Source organism: Arachis hypogaea, chromosome 8 (assembly GCF_003086295.3).
Source record: "Arachis hypogaea cultivar Tifrunner chromosome 8, arahy.Tifrunner.gnm2.J5K5, whole genome shotgun sequence".
NCBI classification, from domain to species: domain Eukaryota; kingdom Viridiplantae; phylum Streptophyta; class Magnoliopsida; order Fabales; family Fabaceae; genus Arachis; species Arachis hypogaea.
The window spans coordinates 7,141,308-7,153,937 of NC_092043.1; the positions used below are offsets into that span (position 1 = coordinate 7,141,308).

At 27.0% G+C, this 12,630-nt stretch overlaps 1 protein-coding gene across 1 annotated transcript; it reads right to left on the reverse strand.

Moving 5' to 3' along the window:
• Positions 1-10,904: 10,904 nt before the first annotated feature.
• On the reverse strand, positions 10,905-12,347 carry LOC112705883 (dof zinc finger protein DOF3.7). The gene is made up of 2 exons (XM_025756889.3): positions 12,139-12,347; positions 10,905-11,796 (listed from the first exon to the last, which is right to left on the reverse strand). Exons 1-2 carry the CDS (start codon positions 12,160-12,162, stop codon positions 11,104-11,106), a joined length of 717 nt encoding a protein of 238 aa, XP_025612674.1. The 5' UTR covers positions 12,163-12,347; the 3' UTR covers positions 10,905-11,103.
• Positions 12,348-12,630: the final 283 nt, after the last annotated feature.

The following is a 12,630-nucleotide window of genomic DNA, read 5'->3' on the forward strand; positions in this document are numbered from 1 at the left end:
TGAAATAAAGAAATTAAAAACCAATTATAATTAAAGTCATTTAATAAATATTATTAGAATGAATACCCCACCTGACCTCTGATAATTACCTCGAAAGGACTACGAGACTCTTGATAAAAAAAATCTAATCCGGCTCCTAATTTTTTTTGTATTAATTAGCTCATGTGCCAAAAAAAATAACATTGACTTTTTTTGGTATAGAGACTAATCAGTCCTATAAAAGTAAAGCTCAGAAGTCGGGTTGGATATTTTTTTTGTCAAGGGTCTCGTTGTCTTTCGAGATAATTATCAAAGACTGATTAGAGTTTTTTTATATTTATTACAGTTTTATTATTATTATTATTATTATTATTATTATTATTATTATTATTATTATTATTTATTATATTCTTAAATATAAAATTCAAATTATAAAATAGAATATTAAATACTAGTAGTGATTACAAAAATGTTTAATAATTAGAGATATGATATTATAAAATATCATTAATACGTGGAGATGATAAGAGGCTAATGAGTTATAGCTAAAATGACATAGTCTCTATATTTACTTAAAAAGTTGCGGGTTCGAATGAGATAAAAAATTAAAATATTATTAAATTATATAAATTTTAAAAAATTTTGAGTAGTTATGGTCGAAAATATTTTGTTGCCAAACCTTTTTCTAAGATTATATATTGAGAGAAATTAAAGGAGGGTAATTAAGGGCATTGTTGTGAATGTACCTTACAAGCTTGACTTGAATTAAAATGGTTGCCGAATGTAACGAAACAAGAAGGTACGAGGCAATCCCGATGGTGTACATTTGTTAGCATGATTCCGTTAGAGAAATGAATGATGCACCTGCGCTTCCACATATATGGTCCCGCACCTATGTTAAATCATTACCCTTTCTGTCCTTTTATGTAATTAGGGCCATCTCCATAGTACTACGTTAGAACCAAAACCCTAATGTTGGTATTTAAAAAAGGAGCCATCATTGGACACCATGTCTAGGGTTTCATCATATATATCTATATCTTATTACATTATTCGCTCATAAGCTATAGGAATCACAATTTCATCAATATCGTCGGTGATGCTAAATCAAATCTATCATATTTTCAAAACCCTAGAAATACCAGACTCGCTCTTCTAGGATATAACCCACGCAAAAACATGTTGCACATTCTCCTACATATATAATACTATACTAGCTGCCTTGCTATACCAAGATTTCATTGTTTTGATTTCTCATTATCATATATATATATATACTCATAGTATATAGATCATGCTTTGTGCTTTAATTTGCCTTAAATCATGATTTTAATTAATATATTTTTCTTTAATTGGAGATTGCTTGTTGATATCGTGATAATTATATTTTAGACAGATTTATCACATGCCTATTCATCATCAAATAGAATATGTGTCTAACCATATAAATCCAGTTTTAAATTATCAAAAAAATGATAAAGAAACAAAACTAATTTTTAATTCATCAATATTTGTTAATTTTAAATTTAAAAAGTAAAATAAACAAAGTAGTTATCAACTATTGTATTTTTAGAATGGTGACTGAAAAAAATTGACACCCTAACATTAAATAATTATCAACTTTTGTATTATTCGATGCAGGTATGATATTGTGATCGCGATCACTTACTATCAGGGACAGCTTAAAAAAAATCTTATAATTTTTTAATTTCATTTTTAATACAACAATTACATAAAAAAATAATATCAATAATATATTATAAAATACTAATAATTTATAGTGTGTTTAGTTAAAAATTAAAATTATTACGTATATTATTAATTAAAATTAAAATTTTTAAAAATATTGAAAAATTTTAAACCACTTAAAAACAAATCATAAACTATTGGTATAGTATTCTTATAGAATATAAAATACAAATGTCAAAACAAAATGGTAACTGAAATTAAATAAGTTAAAATAAAAAAATATTTTTTTCTTTTAAAATGTAAATTTAGAAAAAAAAGAATACTTTTAACAGAAAAAATATCTAAGGTACATTATAATTATTAAAACAATACTATGTAAGTCATTAATAATATTCATCGTTATCATCTTTCTTTTTTAGAATTTTTTTCAACGCCGCAGTCAGTCTTCTTCTAAAAAGAATAAAAAAAAATTATATTATTTTATTTTATGTGTCATATTTTTTTATGTAATTGTTATTCAGCATCGTCATTGTCATCGTTATCTTCTTATTCTTTCAAAAAATAATAAAAAAAAACTGTAATACTCTATTTTACATGTTACGTTTAAGAAATTTCGATATCAAAATAAAAAAATTATATGTCACGGTTAAAAATTTTGATGCTGTCTTTTGTTTTATATTTTTTTCAAATTCCTCCTCCTCCTCCTTTTTTCCTTTTTTATTTTCATAATTTTTTTTGTTTCACATTCTCATCATTCTTATTATTTCACCCTTTAAAAAGAATATAAAACGAGAAGAAAACATCAAACAAAAAAAAGAAAAAAAGTTATACAACTTTTTATTTCACTTTTTGGTTTATCCTTTTTGACAATAAACACAAAAACTAAAAAAAACCATAACTTTATAAATAAAAATACATAAATTTTGAACGAAATAAGAAGAAAGAAGAAAGAAGAAGGAAAAAATTGCAACATTCTGTTTTTTGTGTTGCACTTAAAAAATTTTAGTGTCAAGAGAATTGTTGTGTTGCGATTAAGAAATTTTGGTACTATTTTTTTATTTTATGTTTTTTCAAACTACTCCTTCTCCTTGTTTTCCTAGCTTTTTATTTCACACTTACATAATTCTTATTGTTTTAACTTCTAAAAAAATTAAAAAAATCAAACAAAAAAATTATGTAATTTTTTATTTTATTTTTTAATTTATTCTTTTTGACAATAAACACAAAATTTAAAAAAAAACATAATTTTATATATAAAAATACAAAACTTCTACGGAAAAAAGAAGAAAAAAAAGAATAAAAAAATTGCATCATTAAATCCAAAATTTTTAAAAAATTTAGTATCAAAATTAAAAAATTTATGTGTCACAGTTAAAAAAAATGTAATTTAACATGCATATTTATAAACAAGTTTTATTAAATTTTGACTAATTTAATTAGACTTAATTGATAAAAATATTTAAATGTATAATAAAATTTTTTGCTTTTAAGAATTCTTCTTTTCTCCCGCTTTCGTTCTTGTGATTCTCTGTTATAAGATAATTACCTGGTTAATGTACCCCATAATTATATCTTGGACTATATTGGATGTACAACTGATTTGTGTTTCATGGTATTCATGGCTTCCGGCCCTCTAGTTGGAATTGATAGAGTCATTGGCAGCACGGTCTGTGATTCTTTTACCCTTTAGTTTAATATGACTTCAACCAATATTGTTTTAAAGCTAGCTATGCTTATAATACAATTAACTAGTTAAGGAATGTTATTCATTTTTCAGTTTTTTTTTTTTAAGTTAAAAGTAGATATTTTAGTATTGATTTGAGGTTTTAGTTTAGAAAGATAACTAAGTAACCTTAAAAGTTTAATTATTGTTCTAACTTACTTCGGAAATTAAAGTGATTATTTCATTTTATTTGTAGTTGAAATGTTTATTATTTATTTAGTGGGCAGGATAATTACCTACATCACGTGAAAAACACTACTTTAGATAATTCTGAGTTATCTTTCAATTATTCTGTTAGATATTTTGGTGTTTTTTGTTTTGTTTTTTTTTTCAAAGTGTACTAAGAGTCTTTGAGTTAATATTATATACCAAGTATAACACAATGTATCGATCGACCTAGTTAGATTTGTGGCTTAGCTTATTTAAACTTATCTGATAGATCATTCAAGACTGTTGTTCCATTTTAAATTATATATATGAAATTTTATTTTTATTATTAATTAAACGTTCATATGAAAAATATAAGTTTAGTTTTGATGTATTGATAATACTAAATATTTTATAGTAGTATAATTGTAAGATCCAGATTTTAAAAATTAAACTATTTATAATTTATTTTATTTATTCGAGAATATATTTTTAGAGATTTTTATATTAATTGAGTACTTTCTTATTATTGATTTAAAGTTTTCGTGATTGAAAAATAATGAGAGTTTTATCTGCTTTAATTTGAATAATTAGATTTTAAATTTTATTTTATAATTTAAAAAATTAATTTAATTATTTCTAGTTATTAAATTAAAATATTTATTTGAAAATAAATTTAAAGTTGATAATTAAATAGCACTTTTATAGATATTCTTATTGAATTAAGATTGATTTTTAATTACTCTATTATCTCCTAATTTTATTAAAATTACTTAAACTATCCAAAAATTTTCAAATTGAACCCACTAACCCTAATAATACCTTCTAACCTAACCCTAACCGCAAATGTTTCTCCCCTTCTTTACCCAAACTCAGTGGCAGCAACAGGAAAAACCAAGAAAATTAAAGAAAGAAAGGGAAAGGGGGAAAGAGAGGAACAGTGGGAGAGAAAGGGGAAGAAGGGTGAGCCGAGAGGAAAAAGAGATGTCCACGCTACTGCCGTCCGGCTCGCGTTGCCGCCGTTCAGCATAATCCCACCGCACCTGCCAAGTTGCCCTCGCGTAGCCGTCGCGCCAGCGCCATCGGGTAGAGCCGCGAAGAAAAGAGAGTTCGTGAGTGAAGGAGAAGATGACGTGGAGAGAGGAGGTCGCGGGCTTGGAACTGCCGCGCCGTCGCCACAGACTATGCCATGGTTGTGATTCGTCGCCGCCGTCAGTTGGGTCACCAGGAGAAGGAGAACATGAAGTGAAGAGAGTGAAGAGCTGCCGCCATTCATCGCTCCTAGCTCGTCCTCACCACTGTCTGTGCGTCGTTCATGCTATCCTCGATTTGGACTGAGGGAGAGGAAGACGCCGGGAAGAGAGAAAAGGTGACGATAAGGAGGGGTTTTGTCGTGGTCTCTGTTATTGTGGGTGAAGGTTGCCGCTGAGCTACATGCAGTTGTTGGAGCTGCTCTGCCACCGTTCTGGTCACCGGGTATGACACAGGTGTCGCCGGAATCAACTGATGGAGCTACCGCTGCTCAGTTTTTGGTTCTTGCTCGGTACAGTAAGCTGTTCTTGTCTTAAAACCCTTGCTGTTAGCGTTTTGTTATAGTCTGTTAAAGTTTTTGCGATGTTAACGTCTCAGGGTTGAAGTTATTGTGACTGCATGTGGTGTTTAATGGCTGCCGCTGTTGCAGGACGAGAAAAAGGGATTTTTACGCGTTCTATAACTTTCGGGTTTCAACAATCAAGGTAGGAGCAATTTCTTAAACTTAATTCACTACTAAGAATTGTTTTAAGTCGATATTAATAGAGAATATATATGTTTTTATGATTTTGCAAGTTTTATGAATTGAATTGAGTTGCCTGGAATGAATATAAATGGTAGTTTGAATGGTTTATTGATTGATTGGAGATGTTTAGTTGACTTTTGTATTTGATTTATGGTTATTATGATGATGATTGAATTGTGACTATTTCTGATTATTGAGTTGGAAAGTCGATATGTAAAATGATTTTTTTGGTTTGATTTAGGTCAGAGGCTATGCTTGATTGGATTAGAGATAAGTTCTGGTTAAAATGTTATTTTACATGAAATTTTTGTAATATGAATTTTAGATTTGAATAACAAATTGATAAATCACTATATTTTGAAAATAGTTTTTAATTATAATATCTTCTTACGACAATTCTCAAAATTCTCTCCTAAGAACCCTTTTGAGGATGATGTTCTCAGCCCCTACAGACTTCTCCTTTCAAGAAACAAACAAAAAAGCTTATGAAGAATTTTTTAGTTTAGCTTATGAGATATGGATGTATTAGTTCAATTATTTTTTTATTCTTCCCTCACCATTAATATTATAATTTTTGTAAGAGGGATAAGAATGTTATGATTTGCATGTATTTAATATGTATAAGTTACTTGGATAAGAAGTTTTATTTATGTATATGCTTGTTTGTTTTATTGTAAAAGTATTTTTTCTGGTTTTTTAAATAAAATAACGACACGGTTTCGAGTCAAAAGCTCATATTTTATTATTAAGTACATGAAGTCGTCGTAATATCTCTTACTATAAGAAGCAACTGAAAGCATGATATTCTGATAATGAGAGTGTTACACTAACTATATTATTTATTTTTTTAGATGACCATTCACGCAATCAATATAAAATTAAAGATAGTTATTTTTTATAATATAACGTTTGTAATTAAATGCGACTATAAAAAAGTTTGTTGTGACATTTGTAAATGTGACTATAGAAAAGTTTGTTGTGAGATAGAAATAATAACAAAAAAATGTTTGAGCAAATCGTTATAATATATCTATGTCACCTTTTGTTCGCAATAATATTATGAGAATATAAATTTTTTAAAATTATGTTATTTTTCTCAAGACATTATATATTATAGCACAAAAAATTTATAAACTTAAATTACTTTTACAAAAAAATCGTAGGGAACAAAAGTTCTTATCGACAAAGAAGAACATGATTTCCGTAAGTAAAAAATTAAATAATAAGCCTTTTAGTTATTATTTTTATGTAAAAGAGTTTAAATTTTTATTAATAATTAATTTTAACATTTATTATGAAAAAATTTAATGTATATACTTTTACATTTAATTAGGCGTTAAGTCTATTACATAAATAAAAATAATTAATTTTTATGCTTGTTATTTAAAAATAATATTTTTTTTCTTTATATATATATAAAAATATAATTAGTTATTAGTATAAAAATTTTATATTGATAGTTATAAACTTAACTTAAAATTAATTTTTTTTGAAACAATTGAATCTTAATTCTAAAATTATTGATAATTACAACATTAGTATTCTCTATAAATTATATGTAATAAATATTTAGAAAAGAGAAGTAAAAATATCGTTCAAAAAGATAAACGGTAAAAATTTAAAATTAAATAAAAAATTAAAAAAAATCTGCATGTAATAATATATATATATTTAATTATATTTAATTATAAATTTAATGTATTATTAATAATTTTATGAATTTATTTAAATTATATTATTTTATTAATTTTATTTTTCTGTAGTACAGAAAGGTAAAAAAAATAAAGAATAAAAGAAAAAAAAGAGAAAGATAAAGAAGAAGAAGGAGAGAGAGAGTTTTTTAATTTTAGAGAAAAATATTTTATTTTAATTGCAATGAAAGAATATCTTATGACACATTTTGATTTGTCAAATTAATAATATAAAATATAAAGGGTGAAGTATATTTTTTATCTCTAAAATTTGGTAAAAATTTTAAAAATATCCCTAAGTTTTATTTTATTTCAATTTTGTCCCAAAATTTTTTTATTTGCATCAAATATACCCTTGGCGGTTAATTTTTTAACAAATTTAAGACCAATTTAACAACAATTTCATAAGAACAACTCTCAATACAAGCAAATCAAGCATAATTTTATGTATTATTGTTAGATTAGTTTTAATTTTTTTTGAAAATTTAGCTATTGGGGGTATGTTTGATGCAAATCAAAAAATTTTTCGACAAAATTGAAACAAAATAAAACTTAAGGGTATTTTTGAAATTTTTGACAAACTTTAAGGACAAAAAATATACTTTATCCAAATATAAAATATAAGTTATATATAAAATGGGAAAGATAGAGAGAAATAGAGAAGGAGAGAGAGGTAGATAAGATAATAGAGAAAGGAAGTTTATTAATTTTGAAGAAAAATATTTTATCTCAATTTTAATAAGAATATTATGTGGCATATTTTAATTTTAATTATAATTAGAGAATGTCATATTGTATATGTTAATTATCAAATTTATAATTACTTATTGATAATGATATATAAAAGAGATAGAATGATTCAAAAAATAAAAAAAAAAATTAATTAAAAAAATTAATTTTAATTATAATAAAAAAATAACATGTGATCTATTTTAATTATAATATTAATAATATAAAATAGATATAATGACTATTGAGTCGTAGTCACGCTAGATTCAATCATGCTTATAAATTATATATATATAAGAGGAAAATAATAATAATTAATTAATGAGATTTTAAAACGTGATAATATGAAAAAAAAAGGTTTTATTTGGTGACTATGAATGGTTTGAAACTCAAATTTAATTAATTATTCTACTATATTCATTTTTGTTCACCAACATCCTTGATATATATATATATATATATATATATATATATATATATATTACACGTTAGATCCCAATAGATGAGAGGCAAATAATAATAACGAATTATATTTCATCAAGTGTATAATTCGAATTTTTCTTTTTAATATTGAGTTTAAAGAAGTGTTATCTCTAAAATGATTCATTCTATGTGGTGTAACGAGCTGTAGGCCTAGGGATGACACAACTTTGCGATGTCATTTTTTATTTTCGTAATTAAAAAAAAAATAAAACGATAACACTGTTTTCTATTTTAATAATTAAAAAAAAATAAAATGGTAATGCCCTTTAACAACTTTAAATTTTTTAAAAAATATTTTTTTAATAAAAATATCAATGACGTTTCTTTAAATTAATTAAAAGAAAATTCAGATAACACATTGATGTCGTTTTATATTTTTTAAAAAATAAAAAAATTATAACTAAATAAAATTTACGTGAAGTTAAATAATCTAGTATATATAATACACATCTTTTACCAATCTTAAAAAATTTAGCCGTACAATTATATAAGAAAATTTTATAATAAATAATAATAATAATAGAGTGCATAAGGTGTATCTACTCTTAGAAGAAGGAAAATTTTGTGCAGTGTGGAGGATATTATTCTGGCACGGTTATCAAGAGGAATGTTTGTAGGACCCCTCCCACCACCCACTGGTGAAAAAGGAGTCAAGCTCTCCAGCTTCTTTGGCTTTCAATATAAGAAAAGGAAGAATGAACAAAAAGAAGGCCATGTGGGGATATTTATCATATATGTATAGTGATATAATTAATTATACACAAAGATGGTTGATTAAGCCTTTAGATAGTTAAGACAAGGCAACCCCACTTTCAACCAAATTAAATTCACCGTATAAAACTTTTGCCACAAAAGATTATGAGCAATGCTAGGGCCAGCAATTTTTGTGATTGTTAGCCATCAACTAGTCATCAATGATGATTTGATGGTGTGAGATTGGTGTGAGATTTCATCCAATGGCTCACCTTTCTCTGCTTGTTATATGCTGACCAAAATTTAATAAAACTGCTAGCTCTCTAAATTTTTTCAAAGATTATTCTAGCAAACTGATATATACGCTCATTATTTTTTCATGGACGACGAATGAAGAGCTCAAATCAGAAAGCAGTTTCACATCCTAAGCTAACCGTACTTTTATTATACATATATATATGGTCATTAGTTATTGAGCTAGCATTTACTTTGTGTGTACGAAAAATATTATATATATATGGTCATTAGTTATATAATATATATTTTATATATATATATATATATATATATATATATAATATACGAAAAATATTATCGGGCATGTATATACCGATGCATAGTGAACTACATAGAGAAAATACGAAGTGTGCACTTTAGATGAAAGAGAGAATTTTGGAGGCGACTATTTAATCAGTAAAAAAAATTAAATAATTTTATATTATTAAATATAATTTTAAATTATTAAAAATATTAATAATAATTAATTAATAATTATAAATTACAAAATTTATTAATTCTGTAACACTCTTCTAAATAAAAACCACGTATAATTCAATAATAATGTTAAGAAATTAATATTATTATAATAGTTAATTTTAGATAACATTATAGAAAGTTGCCAAATAAATTTAGTATAAAACTCTTTTACTTAAAGATGATTTTTTTATTGGATTTGATTTTTGAATTTTTAATTGAATTTTAAATATTTTTATTTTTAAAAATTTTAGATTTTTTTGTGTTACATATTTGCTTATATGTAGTGTTGGTTTAAGACTTTTTTCATTTTTTTTTTCGTTTAAAATACTCAAAGTTGAGATTTATTATGGAAGAGAAAATAAATATGTAGAGATCAAATCAATTTTTAGTTAGAATTTATATATAGATTATTATTAGTACTATTATTAATTAAAATGGGTAGTAACTAGTAAGTATATTAGAGTGTTTAGAAGAATATTTAGGGTTGATGGGTGGTACGAAACAAATCGCACATTACTGTCACTTTAGATCCTATTTGGGTTGCTTCGTTAACACTGAAATCTTCTTCTTTAATGGAAGAATCTGAAAGAGCAAGACAGTACTGTGTTAAGATCTGACACTTCTGATCGGTTGCCAAACCACAGAAGAAGGAGAAGAAGAAGAAGAAAAAAGATAGGGAGACCACTTTTGCTGTAAAGGATTTGACAGCCATCATTCCAACTCACTTTTATGTCCCAAACATTACACAATATATAGTATTTTATATAAAGTAATTTATTAATTAAAACAAAAAAAAAATGTGGATTATCCCAGACTCACAACCGAATTTACATATACATGATAAGATTAACACTGGTCATTAGGTGGTGTACTAAGTACTAACGCTCCTCTTAACCTTAATTAAAAATGAATCTTAGGTTATATAATCGTGACCGACGGAAAAAATCTGTTCTCTCTCTTGTACCAGCTGACAATAATAATGAAGAATGGATTGACGGCAATTCTTTGAAGGTAAAAACGGTTGATTTTACGTAAAAATTGATAGTTGGAAGCCATTTGATAACTGTTAAATAAAAATTTAGTCAAATAAATCAAATTATCTAACGGGCTCTCAACTATCAACTGGGCTCTCAACTATCAACTTCACGTAAAGTCAATTGGATTTGAGTTTCTACCTTTTTTGAAGGCGGTTGCAGAAGCAAACCGTGAGCGAAATTCTTGGTTACACAATGCTTGATTGAAACAAGAACCGAAATATGAGGTATGGATTAATAAGAAATAGAATTAATTAGTAAAGCATGCATACCCTATTTTTTTTTTTTCAAAATAAAGTGACAAACACATCCACTCAGGAAATTAAAATTAAAATGAAAAGTAAAAAGAAAATGATTCCCCATTGAATACATATATAGGAATAAGAAAGCAAAGCAATTTGACTACCATGAAGCTCCACCTAGCATGCCATTCCAAAAGCCAGCAGTAGTTGAATCAGTTCTATTGGTATTCTTTTCCTCTGAAGAAGGAAACAAAACCCTTGCACCACCACCACCACTCTCAAACCCTTCTTCAAGACTAAAGTTAAGCCCACCAGATTTGATGAACTCTTGCATTGGAGCACCAAACCCTGCCGTACTATACATCGTAGAATCCGAAAGCGACATCGGCATAAAAGAATTCAATCCCCTTGAAGTAGTAGTAGTATTGATCCCACTTCTCAGAAACTCCGTAGCAGAATCGTCATGATGATGAGGAGGTGGTGGTGGTGGTGGTGGATATGCTAAGTTAAGATCTTGTCCTTGATGGATGATCTTTGGGTTCTTATTAGTTAAAGATGATGATGGTGATGAAGCAGGAGTGGAGGAGGATCTCTTGTTCTTTCTGGAACCGCCGCCAACGGGAACGTTTCTCAAGGAACCACCTTCAGTCCAATACCTTCTGCAAGTTTTGCAGAAGTAGCGTGGCTGAGAGAGGCTGTAGTTGTTGTAGTAACAGAATTTTGTGTTGGTTGAGTTGCACCGTGGACAGTTAAGTGCTTGATCCTTCACTGGCCTTGCTCTTCTCTCTAACACCGAAGATGAAGAACACGCTTTTGTTGACGAACCTTCCATTGCTTTTACCACTCCTATTCCCTGTCCAACACACACAAAAGGATCACACAATACATAAACATAGATTCATAATTTTGATTGTTTATTATCTTCAAGACTGAATTTACTGGAAGGAGCTCTGAGCTGATCATCTCTCTCAGGAAAAGTGAAAACTTTATTATTTAATTGCAACAGAAAACTAAAAAAATTAATAATAATCACCAAAAAGACTTGTACTATAAATTTTATGGTTTTGAAAAACTAAATCACAACCACCTCATCAGAAGTAACTAAATTTCATGTAAGGAAATTAAATTAAAACGAAAAGGAAAAAAAAAAAAGAACAAGGAACAGAAAAAGGTGTTTGCTGGTATGTGTGTGTACCTGTGCCCACTGAGCTGTGTCCATGGATTTTTAAGAGTGGAAAAAAGGGAAAAACTATGGAGTTCTCTGAGAGAAAGTGAAAACACCCAACTTTTCGTTTCTTTTTTTTTTTTCCTCTTCTTTCTAGAGAGAGACTAGTTTGTAAAAGCAAGTGTGGAAGGAAAAGCTTAGAGAGGGTTGTGGGATTATAGTGGTGGTGGTTCCATTATGTGTTGGCCAACTAGCTGTTGCTGTATATTCAACATAAAGGGGTAGCATAGTCTTTTCACACATCCTTTTCATCATACGCACTATATCATATTTATTTCCAGAATTAATCTCCATGCATTGTATTTTACAAAAAATTATTATTATTACACTAATAAAATGATTACTTTAACATAAGTCTGTTATTTGAATGGTCGTCATTAAAAGAAAAAGTTAAATGATGAAAAATTGTATATGAAATATTCTATATTATTTGGTATATTAAAATCACACTTGTATAATTTT